The sequence below is a fragment of the Adiantum capillus-veneris genome, chromosome 23 (genome assembly GCF_014529385.1).
Source record: "Adiantum capillus-veneris isolate H3 chromosome 23, ASM1452938v2, whole genome shotgun sequence".
NCBI lineage: Eukaryota > Viridiplantae > Streptophyta > Polypodiopsida > Polypodiales > Pteridaceae > Adiantum > Adiantum capillus-veneris.
Genome location: NC_140953.1, coordinates 6,704,657 through 6,726,191, shown reverse-complemented (window position 1 = coordinate 6,726,191; position 21,535 = coordinate 6,704,657). Strand labels below are relative to the sequence as shown.

The window sequence follows — 21,535 nt, the reverse complement described above, 5'->3', positions numbered from 1 at the left end:
ACTTTGTGGCCCCCTACGATTGGGTGGTGAGCAGGGCTCGCCAAAAACTTTTTTCGCAACCAGAGAGAAAAAGGACACACTTAGAATTCTCCCGGCGTTTAGGTCAAAAGTTGAAGTATTTGCTAGTTTTTACAGTAAAACTTGTAAAATTTTAGGTGTTTTCTCAAGGTAGCCTCAAAATCTAGTTGGGATTTTTGGCCCGGAAAAAAAACACTCGTTTTTGGCGAGCATTGGTGGCAAACCTGAGCTCCTTATCTCCTCCTGCCAGCTTGGCCATGGTTTTAACTTGTTGTGGCGTGGCTGCAGCATAAAAGCCTCATGTGCAGAAAACGTGTTGGCGCCATTGAATGAAAGCCATTTTTGGTGGTCCAGTTTTGCCAGAAGCCCAAGTAGCAAAGCATGCTAACCTTCCAGACATCTTGCACGAGGTACCAGGGTGTATGCCAAAGTTTTAGTTGCGGGACGAAAGAGAATCACATGAAGCCATGCGAGGAAGAATGCCATATCTTGCTAGCAAGAGGACAGGGGTAGTCTGTCCTCCTTGGAAGTCATGCTTGAAGTAAGATGGTGTCAGTAGGAGTCCTACATCAAAGAGCCAAAGAAAACCACCTTTACCTCGTAAGGAAGGTGAGAATGCCAACTCTTCAACAGCAGGCAACGGATTCTGGTAGTACCATCTTTATCAACTAGCCAATGCTTCTATAAGTAATGCTTGTAGACATAATCCGTGTTCCACATCTCAGGAGAGTTTGTTTCTCTCTCTTCCTAATTGCTTTTTCGGATCTTGTTTCTGTGTGTTTCTCTATATGTGTAGATATCTGTGTGTACATGCGGTTCTTCCCTTATGTAATCACTGGTTCCTTGTATGTCATGGTGCAGAATTGGGCTTTTCCTGTTGTTTGGACTATCTTGTATACACTGATGGATGTCTCTTCTTGGCTGTTTTGGCGGCTTCATGGAGGTCAGTTTTCTCTGATTAGCAAGCAAGTTATTTTTCTCAGACCATCAAGCAGCTGTGTGCTTTGCACTTTACTTGTATGTCTGTATATTTGAATTCAGAGTGTGCTTATGTGGAAGTTCAAGTTGACTTGGTTCAAATTTCCCATAGAATTCATTATTTTACGTTTTGTTGTAAGGTTGTTACCAACAACTTCCTCATGGTTTCATTGTGTTTCCATCTTTTGTGATTATTTTAGTAACTGAAATGCACACTTTTAATTATTATTGGAGTAAATTCCCAAAAATGAAAATATACACTCATCCTTGCATGCATTTGCTGCATGCTTGTAGTATGAAATGTTTTTACATGCAACAAGGAGTAATTGCAGGGAACGAAAGTCTTGAGATATAGTTCTATATGAAATTTTTCTGGTATAATATGTGTGCATTCTCCCTGGGAATCCTTACTGTTTGCATATGGAGAAACTGTGTAAGTCTGTCTGGCTCTAAACACAAGAAGATTGTCATGTAGGAAAATGGAGTCTTTTTCAGTGTTTTTCATTCCATGCATAACATCATGAGCTTCTGCTCGAGAGGCACCACATACCTAGCTAGGTACGATTGGGGGGCCGGCGGTCCCCTACCCCCAATCGTACCTAGCTAGGTATGCGGTGCCTCCCTCACTGAAACTCATGATGTTTAGGTAAGTCACAATGTGGGAATTTGGGGCCGGCGGTCCCCTGCCCCCAATTGTACCTAGCTAGGTATGCGGTGCCTCCCTCACTGAAACTCTTGATGTTTAGGTAACTCACAATGTGGGAATTATTGTGAGAATTTATCTAAAACTTCTTGTGAAACCGGCTAAGAAAGTTGAAATGAGCTAGGCAAGAGGACCTCACTTTGTTGAATTTACATTCATGTGCCTAGAGAGTATCATTTTCAAGAGTTAAGCACTTTCCCACATCATTGATACTATCCATGGGATCGAATTTCATACATAGAAAGCTAGCGCTAGCACTTTCTGGCAGAAGAGGTAGCAGGAGCACCTTGCTCAACAGGCAACTTCTCAGCAAGACCAACCCCCGCGACAACTCTAGCGTTTTCTCTCAACAGAAGGCCTAGCGTTTTTGCACCATCTCAGCCCTGGCATTTTTGCACAGCAGATCAGCCTAGTAGTAGTAGCAGAACAGCATAACCAAGCCTAGCGTTTTTGCATGGCAGAACCAACCTTGGCATTTTGCATTGCAGATCAGTCCCGACATTAGCAGAAGTATCAGATCCCTAGCGTTTTTGCATCAGAGACCAAATCAGTCCCTAGCATTTTTGGAGCAGCATGACACACCGGCGTTTTGCAGTTCCATCACGATAGAATCCATAAGAGCACCAACGTTTTTAGTTTTTAGTATAGACACTCCGCAGAACAAGTCCCGAACCTCGCAGATCTCATCTTCCTGTTGAAGATCCTCTCCGCACGGTCAGATCTCGCAAAGTTCACAGATTCAGCCCGGAAAATGCGGATTTCAGCATCTGCATTTTCAGCGCATCGTCGTCATCGACATCGTCATCAACATAGAGTCACAATTCAGCAGATAAAAATTTACAGATTTCAGCCATTAACGTTTCCAGATTTCAGCCTGCCGTCTCATCGTCGTCCTCATCGTCGTCGACATCGTCGGCAAGTCCAAGCATTGTAGATATTTGTGCAATCATAAGTAGACCGCTCTCGCCATAGAGAGTGGGGCCTTCGGAGGAGGGTTTGGCAACATCTCTAGTGTCGTATTCTCTTCTCTCTCTATCTCTGAGTCGCAGTACCTTCATTCACAGTGTTCACCACTTTGTTTGTGTCCATTGCACTCTCTCACTAAAGGAACGGAAGGCTCTCCCTTCCATAAGTAAAAGGAACCCTTGAGCACAGTTCGGAGTACTCATCTTGAGTAAAGTTCAACATTCACATCTGCTGCACCTTACATTGGTATCAGAGCTTTGGCAGTGTTCTGTATCACTCAAGGAAAGAACCACAAGAATTCTTTTTTTCTTGTTGTGGTTGCACGTAACCAAAGACTTCTTGGGTGTGTCGATTCCTAATCGTGTTTTTGAAGAGTGACAGGAATCCCAAAATAGAAGGGCTTGTCCAGCCTCCCCTTGTGCCTCTTTTCACTCATTGAGAGGGGACCGTGCACTTAGCGACTGGCCAATCGATGTGAGGTGGAAAAAAGAAACCTTGGTGTGAGCGCAAGGCCACCAAGGGGTGCGCCCACAGAAAAGAGAAGATCTCCGGTGAAGAGAAGATCCTTCTCTAACACAGATTGTAAGCGAAAGAAGAACCTCAAGAACCTGAAGACTCAAGAACCGCAAGAACTGCAAGAACCTCAAGAACCTCGAGACTCAAGAACCCCAAGAACCAAGACTCCCAAGAACCCAAGTTCCTTGTGAACTTAAGAACCCAAGACCACAAGAACCCACGACTTCAGTGGATGGTCATCACCCAAAGCGGAATGGATACTTCGCATGGAGGTGGTGAGCATGGGAGTAGCGAAGAAGAATTGTCCCCATCAGGAGGTTTTTCTGACGCTCCCTCTTCTCTATCTATGCCAAGGATTGTACCAGTTCCTATGGAGGCTTGGTGCAAGACGATGATGGACATGATGCACGAAGCAAGAATGGCAGCCATGGAGCGTGAGCGCGAGCAATTACGCTTGGAGGCCAAAAAATTTGATCGCAAGTACGCAGAAAGAAAAACAAAATTGGATCGCAAGAAAGTTGTTTAGTTTTCCTCTCTTCTTTCTAATGTGCAGGCGTAGATTGAAAAGAATCAGGAGAAGGAGACTCTCTTAGTCTTTTTTCCAAAGTATGAAACACAGGATTTGCATGATGATAAGCATGATGAATTGCCTGATGATTGAAAAGAATCAGAAGAAGGAGACTCTCTTAGTCTTTTTTCCAAAGTATGAAACACAGGATTTGCATGATGATAAGCATGATGATTTGAATGACAATGACAAGTATGATGATCACGATGTGATTTCCCACAAGCATGATGATTTATATGATCAAGACGTGATTGCTCACAAGGATGATGGTTTAGTTGATGCTTTTTCTAGCGAAGCTATTGGAGGTTCGATCAGTCACGAAGAATCGATCTTCACTTTCGAGTCGAGGTCCATAGCACCCTCCCAATCAGATTCGATCAAACACGAAGAACCGATCTTGGCTCTCGAGCCTAGGTTCAAAGAACCCTCACATGAAGTATTATGTGTTCGAATGGTTAGTCAGCTCGCATTGTACGAGTGTTTCATTCGTGATCGTTTTCTGTATTTTAGTCAGCGTCTTTATGAAGACATTTCCCAAGGATGGTTAAGCTAAGGCCCACTAAGGAGCAACCAGACTAAAAGCACCACCAAAACCAACAAGTTTTGGCAACAAAACACAAAGCATACAACATGAGCTCAAAAATTGGGCCCAAGCTAAGTTGATTCCTCTGCATGGAGAACAAAAGCATTTCCAACAGGTGGCCATCAATGAGGTACTGGCTGAAGATCCCTCAGAGTCCCCCTCTTGGCCAAAAGTACTCCCTGAAGAGCAAGCATTTCACAAAGAGAAAGAGTTCTCCAAACGAGTCAAGTAAGAAGTCCTCCATGAAGTCAATCTAGGCACCAACAATGAATCTAACATCGTCCAGGCTAGCAACCTTGAGGCCAAATTTAAAGATAAGCTCAACTTGTTGCTTCAAGAATCTAATGATGTCTCTGCTTGGTCCTACATAGATATGAAGGGCCTCGGCCTAGACTTTTCTCAACATAGAATCATGCTCCAGGAAGATGCTAAACCAATCCGACAACAAAGGTACAAAATGAATTACAACTATGTAGTCCGAGTAAAAGTGGAAATAGATAGGTTGCTTAGGGTTGGATTCATCACACCAGTGCAAATAGCTACATGATTGTCCCCCATAGTCATAGTGCCCAAAAAAAACAAAAAGCTCAGAGTTTATGTGGATTACCAAAAACTAAATGCTATCACAGTCCTTGACCCATTCTCGATCTCTTACATTGATTCACTACTAGATGATGTGAACGAGCATGGAATATACTCCTTTTTAGATGGCTTCTTGGGCTACAATAAAATCCAAATGACAATAGAAGATAGAGAAAAGAAAACTTTTATCATGAAATGGGATGCGTACATCTAAGAAGAAATGACATTTGGTCTCAAGAGTGTCCAAGCTACTTTCCAAAGAGCTTTCTCTAGAGTGTTTGAGCCGTACTTACAAACCTTCATGAGAGTCTTTGTAAATGATTTAACTATATTTGGCAAGCAGATGGAGGACCTCCAACACCTTTGATTATGCTTTTAGAAGTTTGGTGTAGTCTTATGTACAAAATCTCAATTTCAATTTTGACTTGATAGATGTGATCCTTGCATCAAGGTCCCCCCTCTGATTTAAAACTTGATTAAGAAATCCCTCTTTAGTAGGTAGTTAGGAAAAAATCAAATTTTTTTTCTCTACTCCTGCTTCTAGTAATGTTTTGCAATTTTTCCCAATTCCCAAGTCTTTTGCCTCCTTTTAAGAGTACACTCACCAAGTTTCACAATGTTTGAACAATTGGTTTTAAGCTTACCCTCAATTTTAGCCAATCTTTTCAAGTTTGAGAGCTAACATTTGACCTTACACTCAAACTATATGCACAAACTCACTTTCGATCTGTTGGTTTGCTTTCTTGGGTCATGAATGATGATGAAGTGTCTTTGTCCCAAATTTTGGCAACTTCTAAAGCTTGGATATGAGGAAAAGGAAAGAATAGTGATTTTTTTCTAAGAATCACCTACAATGCTCTTCTAGATTTGGTGCCTCTATCACACTCTAGTAAGCACAATTGATTGCCTGTAGCTTGGACACCAACTATGCTTCACTTTGCAGCCAATTTTAACTCATGTGCTTAAACAACCATATCTGACACTCTGGTCAAGTCAAAAAATGCAAAATTTCTTCCTATCAGCTTTGTTGGAAAAAATCACAATTTTTCCCAACAGAGATTGATGACCAACTTTTTCAATTTTCTATTTGATGCTCTGCACTCACACACTCCTGTGCATGCAGCCTATGCCCTCAAATCACAACTTTCAATGATGTGTTTTACTTCTTGGATATTCACTGCTGTTTCACTTCTTGGATATTCACCACAATTTGGATATAAAATGCAATGATGGTCTCTTTAACTCATTCCAGATCCAAAATGGTAAGGGTACCTATCAAAACTCTTCTACTTACCCTATTCCTATGACAAAAGAAAATAACTAAAAAACAACTCAAATCACAACTTACTACAAAAACTCTGAAATCTACATTTTCTTGCATTTTTCAACCTAGTGCAATCTTTGTTGCTCTTATAACCAACAAAGCTATGCACCAAGCTTCACACTTACTCTCAACACTTTACTCTATCACTTTATCAATTTTATGGCGAGAAACTCACCTTTGAAAACACAGAGACCAAGGATGTCTCAATCTCCACTCCTAATCTACCCTATCTAAGTAGCCTACTCAGGCAACTCTGCCGGTTTTGTAGGAGTCCACACTAGCTACTAGGTACTCTGCTCCCTGACAATAGCACCAATGTTTGGGGTTGTGTCATCACCTATCACATCTCACAAAGAGACGGGACCCAATACCAAAATGTCTATCCTAGGAAGCAAGTGACTTGACTAGGGCATGGAGGCATGCCAAGAGATTGTCAAGCACTTATCTGAACACAATACACTCTGTTAAAACTATCTATGTATGCTCTAAACACAAAAAACATGGTTCTTATCTCTAAAATCCATTCACACATCAACAAGCAAAACCAATAGCAAATCAACTCCAAACAACACCAAACTTAGTAGGCACTATACTTGCAAGGTCAGAATCTCTTCTAGACCATCAAATCCTAAATTTTCACTTTGAAAAAATCACAATTTTCTATAGATGCAAATTACAGGTCACTAACTCTAAGGTTTATCGCGCCTAAAGTGCTTCTAAGCGTCGGCACTCTGACTCAACCGAATACTCAAAATGACGCTTGGAATGAAAGATATATCACTTGCAAGGTTGTGGGAGTCGATGCTTGGATCTCACAAAATGCTTGCAATGTTGATATCCACGTGTAGAGCGCTCCTCAAGGCTAGCATGATGGTGTCTCAAAATTCTGATACGATGATCGTGCGGTGTAGTGTAAAGAGATAAAGACACAGTAGTAAGAGGCAATACACGATGTGTAGAGAAACCTTATCTGCTTCTAACTTTTATTAAGAGTGATTGTGTTCAAAACCTTAAAAAAATTCCTTTTATATCCTGGCTAAGGGTCTCATATGTACAAGGGATGAAATGCTTCAAAAATAAGTGACTAGCATGACAGATTATCTAACTCAAGATACAATTTGGAAGCACATAGCCCGGATTCTGCATAAATAAAAAGTTAACAAAGATGTAATGGCTTCCTGGTGGAAAAATTACAATAGTTTCCACTTACAAGGGTTCAAAAAATCTATCGAGCATCCTCTTGTTGGAATCTTCCAATACAGCTTATCATTCTTTCTCTTTCTACTTCTACTCTTGAGTTCTTTTGCAAACATCTTTTCAATAATGTCCCTTTCTCTAGCACTTTCTTCCCAAGCTTTCTTATGAGCCACAATATCTATTAGCTTTTTTTCCCTTTGTCCATTTTTTTCTTTGGTTCTTCTCTCTTTGGTATGATCATCCTCTGTGTCAGAGCTAGAACTCTCTTCATATTTGTTCAAAAGTTGTGCTTTCGTTTTCCTTGAATTTAGTTAGAGGTTCTTGCCTATCGAGGGCCATAAGTTGTCCTCCATTTGCAATGCTTGGTAGGCAATTCTTGTTAAAGCTTCACCTCCTTTGATGTAAGTTACCTTGTCTCCCTTATGTGTTTTTATCTTGGTTAACTGATCATAGAAGTATTTGGCAAAGCTCATAGTTCTCATCCCTCCATACTTACTTACATGTGTCGTGGCATTAGCCATTGCATGGCTAGGGTTGGTGTACCTTTTCAGCCAACTCTTTGTAAAGTGAAAGTGTTGCTGGTAGAGCCTCAATGGTAATTCTAACTCCTCCTTCTCGAAGTGTACAAAGGTGGCTAAAGGTTCAGTCTTTATGAAGGTGTTTGAGGTATTTTGGTCCTTTTCCTTGATTCTTATCACTTCACCCACTATATATCCCAACTTTCAAAGCATCATTAATAATCTATATGCGGGCATCCACTTGTTGTTCAAAGGAATTTGTTAGCTTTGCATATACATACTCTAGGAATGTTGATAGCAGCTCATGTGCTCTCCTAGAGTCTATGCCACATGGTGGCATCTCAAAATACCTATGCAATCCTATTCTAATAGATTCTATCTTGACTTTACCTTTGAGGGCTATCTCTAAAGCCTCCTTTGACAATATCTGACATTCTACAATGGTCCCATCTCGATCCATGAACTTGGCTTGAAAGATTGTGGTTGAAAATTCTCTAAGTTTTTCTTTATCAATCCATAAGGTTGTTGCTTCCCTTACTCTAGCTGATAGGGCTCTAAGATCTCAAGTCTTTTGTTCAAAGTTTTCTTCCTTGGAGTGCTTTTATCTAAGTCTAACATGATGCCCAAAAGAGTTGAAAACATCCAAGTGTGAATTCTCCAAAGTGTCAAAAATTTTCCTACATGTTGGAAACTTCTTCCATTGCATTCCTAGACTTTGCTTGAAGGTAGAAACTTGTTTCTTTACACAAAATATGTCTAGACTCTTTGGGGTATACAACCATGTAGAAGTAATGAAAAAATACCTAACTATAAGTAATCATGGTTATTTACTTCACACAAACAACAATTGTAGTTTGCCAAGCCCACATCACTAGAAACAATATTGATAGAGTTAGCAGCTAGATCCAAAGGCAAGCAAGACAAGAAGACATGCAAAAAGCTCAATCTTGACAGTTTGCCCTCTAGGAATAGTTGAACACTTTGCCCATGACAACAACACAACTTTTGTAGTAGGTGCCGCGGTTTTGAAAGTTCCTACTTAAGAAAATCGCAACTAGCAGCAAGACTATGGAAACACAGAAGCTAGCCCACTCTGACTCGATAGCCATTCATGTGGCAGAAGTAATCCTAGTCGCACAATGCTAGCCCCATTGTACAATGATCAAGTGCTAGCTGTCACAATCGGCATTGGAGGCCACAATGTACCAAATGTGCTATTAGATGGCGGTTCTGACATTACTATATAGTGCAATTGAACATAACTAAATTGAAAGTTGCTCCTTTTGCTATGCAGATGGCCGCCGACCAATGGCTTGTGTTGCTATTGGGTCTCACTTGGCACCTAGATGTTGCAATAGCTACATGCCGTTCTCCAAATGGAAGATATCATTTCAGCATACCCTTTGCTCCTTCGTTGGCCATGGTTGAAGCAAGCCAAGTAGAAGCAAAATTGGGAAACCAATGTGTTAACATTAGGAAGGGCAAGAAGAAACTCAAAATGGAAGTCCATGTGTGGGCCAAAGTGGCACCATTGGTGCATCCCACTTACACAAAGATATCTACCTTGCAAAAGGCCTAGATGAAAATAAAGCAGAGCAGTACATGGTTGTGAAAAAGAGTCTAGTTGGCCTCTTTGAAATTGACGTGGATGAGATTATGCACAAGCATAAGACACTTGTTTCTAAAACACAATGTGTGCAGTGCAAATTAGAATCATGGGCACAGTCTAAGTTACAAGATAGTGACAAAGAAAAAGTGGCCAAAATAGCTCAACCCATCACTGTGATGGATTTGCTAGAAGCATCACCAGCTCAGCCACCAACTTGGGTAGAAGTTTTGGATGAAGAAAAGGCCCTTCTACAAACAACGAGAACTTTCCAAGCGAGTGGAGGAGGAAGCACTAATGGATTTGAATCTCGACACTAAGGAGGAGTTGCTGATGCGGTTTCGGTCAGTGTTGATCTCAACCATGAATTTGGGTCCCATTTGGAATCACTCCTCTATACTTTCAAGTATATCTTTGCTTACTTCCTATGTTGACATGAAGGGCTTGGATCCTAGTTTTTCTTAACATAGGATTGTTGTCAAAGACACGCACCTGATTTGGAAGCAATGTTATGGCATGAATCCCAATTATGTGGCTCAAGTCAAGGAGGAGATAGATAAGCTGCTCAAGGTCGGCTTCATCACCGTGGTTGGTACCACTACTTGGATTTTGCCCATTATTATTGTGCCAAAGAAGAACAAGAAGCTCAAGGTATGTGTGAATTACCACAAGTTGAATGTTGTGACCATCTTGGACACTTTCCTAATGCCTTACATTCATGCTTTGTTGGATGATGTAGCAAGACATGAGATGTACTCCTTGGATGGCTTCTTAGGGTACAACCAAATTAGAACAGCTTTGGATGATGTTTGGCCTCAAGTGCATGCAAGCGACTTTCCAGTGAGATGTTGTAACACCCCTGTAGTTTTCAAAGATTTGGAGAGCACTTTTGTAGTCCGCTAGATCTCTACAATCCCATCCGTCTCATCTAGATTTCAATAGAAGTACAAGAAGACACTTTTGGGAGAGTTCAAAGAAAGCATAGTCAACAACCTATTTCCAACACATATGATGGTCTATTAGGTGCTTTGACAATTGAGAGTTGCAATATGAACTTGGTTCATAAAGCCAACACTTCTTTCCCAATTTAATGAGGCACAATCGCTAACTTGGGCACCTAAAATAGATCTTGACCCAAGATCTAAAATCTATGTATCATTGAAGTGATTTTTGGAAAGTCACTCAACTCATTGGGTCCACCCATCTATAGGATGGTTGCCATCATTAGTCGACTCATTGGGTCCACCCATTTATAGTATGGTGCCATCATGGCAACCATCCACCCACTTTCCACCCAACTCACCGAAAATCATCTTGTTATCTAATTAGTCCTACCACACTATGAGACATATATATACACGTTTCTTAATTAGCATTTTGCACAAGTTAATTAAGACAACCTTTAGAGACAAGGCAATTCACAAATAAGAAACCATATCCACAAAAAATTTATACATCTCAAACTCTCACGCTGGGTCAAATCCAAACTGGCTATCCTGGAGTGTCCAAAAAATAACAACCTCCAGTGTCTAGAATTATGGACATCAGTCAAAATCCTACTAGAAACCATCATAGCTTATCCTCTCTAGTCCAAGGCTTGCAACAAGGGCCAAGCCATCCTATTGCCTCCTCATGACTGCCACTCGCTCAACCCCTGTGCCCCTCAAAGTGGATGTCTACTTGTGTGGTGGGCTCATCACCGCATTGGCCTGTGTCCACAATATTATCTTGAACACTTATACTTCCAAAGAAGCTTCATATCCCGGACGGAATAGGAGAGACTCACCCTGGGCCAATTCTCAATGCTCCTGCTATCCTTTCTAGGCTACCACACAAGCAAGGATGGGTCAACAAGAGTAGGGAGAAGAAAAACTATCTCACAATCCTTCAAACAACATTCACAACTCACCATAATTGAAATCAGTTAACCAACTTTAAACCAAGAAGTAACTTAGGATAATCCAATGGTATATGGTGGCAACTTAAATCCATTTCGAGAGTAATTTCATCTCAATTTGACAATCATAACATTCTCACTTTGCTATGAAATCCATATGGATACTTAGAACATGAAAAGAGTGTCAATCACAGGTAACTTAGGTACCTAATATGCATAGAGTGTCTCTTTATTTAACCAACTCACCATAATTGAAAGCATTTAACCAACTTCAAACCAAGAAGTAACTTAGGATAATCCAATGGTATATGGTAGCAACTTAAATCCATTTTGAGAGACATTTCATCTCAATTTGACATCATAACAGTCTCACTTTGCTATGAAGCCCGTATGGATGATTAGAACATGAAAGGAGTGTCAATCAATGTAACTTAGGTACCTAATATGCATAGAGTGTCTCTTTATTTAAGAAGAGAGAGTCTACTTAGAACCATAAGTCAACCATTCTATTTAACAAAACAACATGGAAAGAAAGATGTTAAAAGTCTAGATCGTGGTTCCACCTAAGAATGACCAATAGTGGTCTATGCATCTATGTAATCAATTTCTGTAAAAGTTATTTACCCTAGATAAAAATCACTATGAAGTAAAAAAGATCCAAAAAGAAACAACATATAATGAAACCTAACTTGTTGATCCATTTGGGGGGGGGTTTGTACCATTGGAGTGATCTCACAATGGGGCATGCATTGCCCTTCACCACTCAGTCCCATGTCCTTTAATTTGCCTATTCTTGCTTGTTTTGTCACCATAATTGAAATGCTAGCTGATGTGAAACTAAGAAGGTGATTTATGTGTGCATCGGTGCAAGTGTAGAGTGCAAGGTGAGTATTCAACACACTTTTTAGATTCATTTTTTGACTATTTTAGGGTCATTGTTGTGAGAGCAAGAAAGTGAGTACCTCTTTGGAGAGTTATGCAACTTAAAGTGTACTTACATGGGGGGCAGGGGATGTCCTAAACTTTGAAGTCCTCTCTGCAAGGAGAATGGGTGTGAGAGCTCCCAAAAGAGTGTGTGTGCCAAAAGTGTGTGTGTGGGGAGGGAGGGACAATGACCAGGCATGTTGAAAGGGGGGGGGGGGGGGGGGGGGGGGGGGGACATAGCTGCTAGAGGAGGAGGGTGTCCAAGAAGGGAAGGTGTGTGATGGGAGGTGTGGGTGCACATGGGCTAGTGCCATCATTGCACCTCCACAGGCAAGTGAGGTGCAAGCATGGAGTGCAATGATGGCTAGTGCCATCATTGCACGTCCACAGGGCAAGTGAGGGTGTAGGCATGGAGTGCCATGCCTCTGGATAAGATAGGGAATGGTGCCAGTGTGGATGGATAAGATTATCCTCCATGCAGATGCTATGTGAGCGCCACCTAGGATGCCTTACAAGGCCATCCTAGTGCTAAGTGTAAGGGGCCGTTCCCATGTAAATGTGGCAAGGTAAAAATACATGCATAAAGCGTAAAATTGAGGTTTTTACCTTGTAAATATGCTAGCAACTATGCATTTATCCTTGATAACATTAGCGATGATAGTGTCTTCGGTGGCATCCATGGTGGGATCCACAGTGCACAGCTGCTGTCGATCGTTGGCGACGGTGGCTAATTTTGTAAAAATGTTTGGCACGACGCTCTGATGAAAAAGGTCAATTTTGGCGTGTAAAATTCTTGTCTTGCCACTTGCTATTTATGGTTAAAGTTCTAACTTTTGACTTGTGAATGAATCTTACAGATTTACCGATTTTAGTTTTGATTATTTTCTATCCCAGGTATAGCTCTGCTTAAGATTTCATTTCTCAAGTCACAATCTCAAAATTCAAATTGTAAACAACTATAGAGATAGTGACCATAATAGTAAGTTCTTAAGCTTATTACTTTTATCTATACAAAAGACCTTTGTTACAACACAAGTGGGTATGATACATGCTTTCCCCCTTAAAGACATCAAGATGTCCTCATCTCGACTTGAATTTGGGGTAATGCATGAAAACAGAACTTTATTCTTCCTATGTAGCATCTTCTTCAATAAAATCCTTCCATTGTATCAAGTGTTCTCTAAGGGCTCTATTGCAAAGGATCATTTCCCTAGTATCTACAACCTTTCCCTAGTATCTAGCATTCTAAGAGGATGCATTTCAAGGACTCCTTGAGTTGGCATTACAAATTCACTGTCATGAATCACATGATTAGACTTAGGGACATATGGCTTAAGTAAAGCTGACATGAAAAACGTGCACCTTCAAGTGACTTGGGAGTCAAAGCTTATATGGATTCTTTCCTAGGCATTTCACAATTTTGTAGAGGTCATGATATCTTGGACTTGGCTTCTTGTACTTTCCAAAATATAGGGAGTTCTTTGTACATTGCACTCGTCACAAGAAAACTTTATCACCTTGCTTGAAGAATCTTTTTGACCTTCTCAAATTAGCGATCTTGAGTTGCTTTGATATCACTTTGTATACCCTTACATTGTTCTTCCATCTCTTCAAGCATTTGCATAGATGCTTTAACTCGAATGGTGGGGTCTGAGAAATTTAGGGGTGAAAGATATTCTTGACCATAAAGAGCCTTGAATGGAGACATGCCAATAGTTTGTATGATATGAAGTATTGTAGGCAAAACTCCACTAGAGGAAGATATTGAATCCACTTGTTTGGTTCTCCACTTGTTTGGTTCTCCACTTGTTTGGTTCTCTAGCACAATAAGCTCTCAAGATATCTTTGATAACCTGACTAACTCGTTCAGTCTATCCATCAGTCTCTGGATGATAAGTAATACTAAAACATAGTTGTGTCCCAATAGCTTCAAATAGTGACCTCCAAACGTTTGAAGTCTGAATCTCAATCACTATGACTATGCTCTTGGGTAGTCCATGAAGCGTAAAATTCTCTTTGATAACGATGCAAGAAATATAAGATGATTTGAAGGTCTTCTTCATTGACATAATGTGAGCAACCTTTGTAAGCATATATACAACTACAAAAATTGAATTGTACCCTCCTTCAACTTTGTGAAGGCTCGTGACAACATCCATAGTAATACATTCCCACTTCATTTGAGGAATGCCCAAGGGTTCAAGTTTACATGGGACCTTGATCCTTTTGGCTTCGATTCTTTGGAATGAAAGACATTACTTAACATAACAAAGAATGTCTTTCTTCATCCTTGACTAGAATACATTAAGCATTTGTGTACATAGCCAAGATGTGTCGCTATAGGACTTTCATGTGCTTCATACATGATTTTCTTCTTCAAAGAAAGATCTCTAGGAATATATAACCTATACGCATAGTATAGGTAATCATCACTGAGAGAATAATTTTTCATCTCCAATTTCTCTTTCTTTGGTAGATCTTCTCTTTAAATCATCTCCAACAATCTTTGATATTCAATATCACTGAGTGATGCCGACTTAACTTCTTCTAGGATAGGATGATTGGGCATAGAAATTGCACTTGAGAGGGACTTATGAGTGACTAAAGTGCATTTGCTACTACATTCTCTTTTTGGGAAGAAAACTTGATGCCAGAGTCATATTCTTGTAATATTTCAATCCATCTTCTTTGATGCATATTTAGCGTGGGTTGAGTAAAAATCCACTTCAAGCTCTTGTGACCTATTACTAACTGAAACTTAGGTCCCAATAGATCATGTATCCAAAATTTTAAACAATGAATCACAACCAAAAGTTCTAAATCATGAATGGCATAGTTGGCTTCATAAGACTTTAGCTTGTAGGACATATAAGAAACAAGTCTTCCTTCTTGAGTTAGAACTCCTCCTAGGGCAAGTCCACTAGCATCTATAACAACTGCAAACTCTTTGGAGAAATTTGGAAGCTTTAATACGAGTGTTGATGTAAGAATATCCTTCATCTGTTTGAAGCTATTCTAATGGATAGGCAACCTCACAATCTTTGATTCTTTCTTGTCTATTAAGGGGACTTCTATCTTTGTGTAATCCTGCATGAAAGTCCTATACCAACCAGTGGTTCCTAGAAATCCACAAATTTCCATGATTGATTCAGGCATTGGCCGTTCTAGAGTATCCTTAACCTTGGTAGTATCTAGTGAAATACCATCTTCAAAAACTATAAATCCAAGATACTCTATCTTAGGAGTGAAGAAACTGCATTTACTCTTCTTTGCATAAAGTTCATGTTTGTGTAAAATCTATAGGACTAGGTGAATGTGCTTCTCATTTAGCGTAAATGAGAATATCATCAAAGAAGACCAACACAAGCTCATCTAGGAACGGATTAAATATTTCCTACATTAGATGATTGAATGTTGTCGGGACATTGGTTAACCCAACTGGCATCACTGTGAACTCATAGTGGCCATATATAGTGTTGAAAACAACCTTGTTTATATCTTCTTTCTTAATTCTTATCTGCTAGTATCCAAATCTTAAGTCAACTTGGTGAAAACTTTTGATCCATGAAGTCTATCACAAAGCTTGTTAATCCTAGGGATTAGATATCTATTCTTGATAGTCTTTTGTAAGTCAATGTAAAGGCAAAGCATACCATCCTTCTTTCTCTAAAAAAGAATTGGTGCTCCCCATGGTGAATTGCTAGGATGGATAAATCCTTGCTCTAAAAGTTGATGAAGCTCCTCCTTAAGCTCAATGGCTTCTAGTAAAGAAATTTTGTAAGGTCATTTTAACAGGTAAGAGATCTCTTTTTAACAGGTTAGAGATCAATCGTATGATCCACTTCTCTAGGTGATGGGAGCTTTTCTAGTTCCTTTGAAAAAATGTCCAAAAATTCATGAATCCATGAAGGCATTGAGTTGACATTAGGCTCTTCTATCTTGTTCAATTTAATGAGGAATATATGTTCTCTTTTGAACTCCCTTAAGAAGACAACTAGTCTTACATAGATGAGGGCTATCTTTACTTGATTATCCTTGAGCTAATATCAAAGGAAAGGCTACCTTGGGAGTAGTGAATACTAGCATGGTTATTGATTAACCAATCCATTTCAGGATACCATCATAAATTCCTAAATGTGGTACTCTAAACGTTTCAATATGAGTAGGTCCTCCTCCTAACTTAGATTTCATCTTTCCCACGGAATGATAAGATAGTTCTTCTTTCCTACTTCCACTACCAATTTGTTTGTTGGCTTTGAATTAGCTTTTACTTTTGCAAGCATTTAGGGGAAAGAAAAGAATGCATTCTACCACAATCAATCAAAAGGTAAAAAGAGTTACCTTGATGACTGTTTGGAACTTGAATGACTAAAAACTATTGATTGAGTCATTGATTCTCTATAGCAGCATTGATAGTGGCTCTTTCCTCTTCTTCAATCTCTAAATTAGGTTCACTAATAATGGCATTTACACAAGCAACTGCACCTCTTTCTTTTCTACATCCAGAGGCATTTCCTTGAGGTCTTTGATTAGAAGTCTTACCACAACCCGAACTTGATGGACCAACTTGGGATTTAGAATTGGGATATTTGTACTTGTAATGTCCGAGCTGATTAGAAGTGAAATATCTTGGTTTTCTACGAGGTTCAAAATTTGTAGCAACATAAGCTCTAGGACTAGTGTTGAGAGGTCATTGAGTAGTGATATGGTTACAATTTGGTTGAAAGTTATTCTAAAAACATCCTCTAGACCTCTGATCATATCCAAAATTTCTTCTCCTACCTAGGCAATGTTTCACTTTCTTTATGAAAGGCTCTGCACAAATCAGGGCATCTTGAAGATTGATCGGTCTCATCAACTCTAGGTAAGAATCCAATGGTCTATTTGGGCCTTGGCAAAATCGTGCCACTTGCTGAGCTATAGTCATCTGAAGTGCGTACTTAACAAGAATGACAAACTTGGAGTAATACTTCTGTTGAGAAAAATTGAGCTGCTTGAAACTAAAGAACTCATTCATCTTGATAGATTCATGAGGTTCTGAAGGTGGAAGTTAGCAGTCTTTTACAGCCTTCTTAATGTTTTCCCACATCTGAGTCTATTCATTAACTCCATTGTCTTTACACCATTGCTTCCACCAAAGCTTTGCCTCTCCAATGAGACGAAATATTGCAAGCATAGATTGATTTTTAGCTCTAGTTCCAATAGCTAAAAAGTAGTCATCAAGAGCTTCGATCCATACTTCAACATCTCTATCTACCTTAAGATCAGTCCCATTGAAGGAAGGAGGTTGCATCTACTTGAGCAAAAAGATATTATTCTCTTGCATGCTTGTATGCAAAGAATTTTGATCAGGAGTGTAGATAAAGCAATGAATGTACTTAAAATCTTGAATACATGAAAGATATTCTTCTCTTGCATGCTTGTATACAAAGCATTTTGATTAGGATGTAGATAAAGCAATGAATGTACTTAAAATCTTGAATACATAAGTGATTCAAAAATGAACGCAAGAGAACTCCACTCTTTATATTATGAACATCATGTACAAGTGGAATGGGTTTTTACAAGCGATGGAAGAATGCTACCAAAAAAGATTTAGATACTCCTAGGGAACACAACTTTAACCTTTCATAGTAACCAACTCTAGAGGTTCTTGCATAGGTAATAAGATACATAGTTCTATTGGTTGTGGTGGTAGTCCAAAAAAACAAGATTTCTGGACTGTAATCCTATTGGACATAAGTATTCTAGATACTTCATTGTAGAAGTAACAATTTTGTAGCTTGTGAACCTAGTTGATTTGTAACATAAGCGTCATAATATGGAGTGCTCAAAAACCAGTACACGTTAATAAGCTTCAATCTCTCCATGATTCAAATGCGCTTCAAATTTTCCTTTAGTTCTCCAATAAGATCATCTCGAATGAAAAGATAAATAAACCTTTGATACCATACATCTCCTCTGTGTCATCCTAAAGGAGCATGTTTAAATGGATGGAGTGTAATTTTGTCAATAGTTCTCATCATTAGACATCAAAATGTGTAGCTTGGAGATATGAAAGTAGTCTCAAACATGATTTGAAACAGAAGGAAACAAGAGTATAAATCCAACTGATCTTGGTGTACAAGAAGTCATTAAACCAACACAATCTCTACAAGAAAAGAAAGTGTATAAACTCATGAAAATAGTGGAAGTCTTATTTATTTATATCAAGTTTTCTACAACAATTTGAACTATGTACAAGATGTGATCATGTATATACAAGGGTCTAATCATGAAGCTTAATAGATGTACTAGTCCTAAAGTAAGGTGGATCTTCAGTGTTTTCAATGTGATAAGTCTCTAGAAGAGGAGGTAGACCATTCCTATGACTTCAAAGAACAACTACTCAATCAAGAGGTATGACTTGTGCGACTTCATTGTAGACCCAAGTGTTTTGGATCAAGTCAGTTCATTTATAGTCACATAGTTATCGTGGCATGTACCAATGAACCAAAACAAACAAATAACCTTCAGCTTCTCTCCTTATCAGATTTTCCTCAAGCTTATCATATCGGATTTTCCTCAAGCTTATTGATAAATTTCCAACCTTGCTTGGTCGGATATTGAAGTAGTGTCATAAAATCTAATATCTAACCAACCCAAATGATTTTCTCATATTAAATTGATCACTTAATGTGGGAGAATAAATGGAAACAAGTGTTAAGATATAGATATGTGCTTATAGATCTATCTCAACACGGGGCCAATAGTAAAGGGGCCCAAATGAGAGATAGTCTATCAAGAGCAAGGCTAACCAATGGAGCATAAGACCTTAGGGTTAGCTTCATTGAAGACCTCCAATAATGTGTGTAAAAGTCCTTTGACCTTAGGTAAGCTAGGGCTGAGCTTGAGGTGGGAACCCGGCCCAAGCTCGAGGTGCTTGACCTGCTTGAGGTGCTTGTCGTGCTTGAGGTGTTTGTCCTGCTTGAGGTTCTTGACTTACTCCATGCTTGAGATGCTTGACTTGCTACATGATTAAGGTGCTTGAGGTGCCTTGAGATGCTTGCCTGAGATGCTTGTGGGAACACCCCCTAGTCCAAGTGCTTTGTCATGCTTGATGACTAAGGTGCTTGAGCTCCTAAAGTCAAAAGCATCCCTACAAGAGGGGGGGGCGAGCCCTTTTCCTAGGGATTAGAGAGAGAACACACACTCACACTCACAAGGGAAGCCCCAACTTGAAGAGGCAGCAAGGACACATGTCAGGTCCCTACCCATGTTACCTTCATGTGTTGCTTGAAGCCTATTGGCTAGGCTTCAAAGGGGTCCAGTGATAAATTACTTGAATTATCTAATTGTTTTTGCATTTATCAAGTCCTCTCTCTCAAAGGGGAAAGGGGGACACTTGTCCCAAGGCTACCCATGTTGCTTGTAATGGCTCCTGCTTGTGATTGGCTAGGCCTGGAGGGGTCCAATGAGCTTCAAGCATGAGCTACAAGGGGGGGTCGACCCAAGCAATCTAGGGGGGTGCTTAGGGGGTATACTCACCCACACACACTCACAAACACTCTCATTGTGTACTATGCAAAGTGCAAGAGCTCCCTCTCCTTCTCCAACCAAGTAGAGGTTGAGAGCCTACACCAACACTCTTGGCTATGGAGTGCAAATCCAACCAAGAGCCATGCTTCAATGCTTAAGCTTGCCATCTCCTTCTTCTTCATTACTATGCTATTATGTATGCTAGCAACAAGAGTATGATAAGTGAGGAACTAATTCTTTCTCCTACGAAATGTTTCTTCTTCCTCTTCCCTACCCTCATTCCCTGCTAGCTCTCTCCACCTTCGAAGGTGTTTGAGGTCTTGGGACTGAGGATTGGGATAGTTAAAGCTTTCTTCAAGTTTATGTTATGTTTGTGATGCATGAAGCCTTCCATCTTCATGGCATCACCTAGGTCACAAGGAACACAAAGACTGTATTGTAACAAGTCTCTCTTTATGGGAGAAATCATAATACAAATGCCTATTGGAGGGGGGACCGGCTCCACATAAATCCGGTCCTCAACTATTGTCATGTTCTCTAAACTCTCTCTCTTGCAAAAGTATTGTCTATGCCAAGTTAACTAGTTTCTATGATTATGCTGCTATCTTCAATTATGTCAACCCGCTATGCTCACAAAATCATTTCTTGAAAGTACTCTCATTAAATTCCGCTACTCTCACATATTAAGGCAAATTCCATTACATTGGTATCAGAGCATTTGGTTTTTCTTTTCTTGCTTAAGAAGAGAGGTCCTTAAGTAGCCTATAAATGGTTGATGTTGTTAATTATAATAGAGTAAGTGGAATTGGGATCTAATATCGGTTTTGTTAAGCCCACTATGTGGGGGATGGTGCACACCTCGGGAGATTTGGACTTAATAATGGAGTCTTTTTAAACTTGCCTACGGCTTTACCATTATTGAGCCATAAGAAGTCCGAAAGGAGCTAGCCCTTGGCAATTCCGCTATGTTAGACCTACTCCTCTACTCTCTATAATTAACCACTTTGAGCCGTAGGTGTAGATACTTAAGAGCCGATTTTCAAAGGCTAAGAGGAGTGGCAACTAAGGTTTTGTATTGCCAAAGCATACACTAAGTATAAACATAAATTTTGTTAACATGGCTGACAATAATCAAGAGAGTAGAATGAACATTGATAGCTTTGATTTTGCACATGAAGGTGCTAATGATGATGCTCCTATGTTTGTGAATTATCTCGTCACTAGGTTGTAACAAGCTATGGGCAACCCTGTTTTGCAAGCCGAAGTTACTCAACAACTTCGTGCTTATGGAATTTCCCTTCCTCTCCCAGAGGAGAGAGAGCTTAGGAGGCCTCTTGAAGAGACCCCCAAAAGAAGACTCTCTCCCATTCGAGAGGAGGAATCCAAAGAGCAAGAAAGCAATGAAAGTCTAAGTTCTTCTGAAGAGGTGGCTCCACGAAGACGGCGGTCTAGACGATCGCCTACTCCTCCCAAGAGGAAAAGAGCAACCTATAGTCCTTCTCCTCATCAGTCTGAAAGGCAAGAGAGGAAACACAAGAAGAAAAGGGCTAGGAAGAGGTCACCCTCTTCTCCTTCTTCTTCACCTTCCTCCTCTTCCGATGAAAGTTATGTTTATTCTCCTAGAGAATACAAGAGGG

The 21,535-nt window shown here is 39.9% G+C and overlaps 1 protein-coding gene across 1 annotated transcript in view; it reads left to right on the top strand.

The window, feature by feature from the left end:
• Nucleotides 1–219: 219 nt before the first annotated feature.
• LOC147427372 (uncharacterized) overlaps nt 220–21,535 on the top strand; it is a 61,087-nt gene continuing 39,771 nt past the window's right edge. The window contains exons 1-2 of the mRNA XM_086497343.1: nt 220–627; nt 880–961. Of these exons, the coding sequence (XP_086353469.1) occupies nt 565–627; nt 880–961 (145 nt within the window). The 5' untranslated portion in view covers nt 220–564. The remainder of the gene's footprint in view (nt 628–879; nt 962–21,535) is intronic.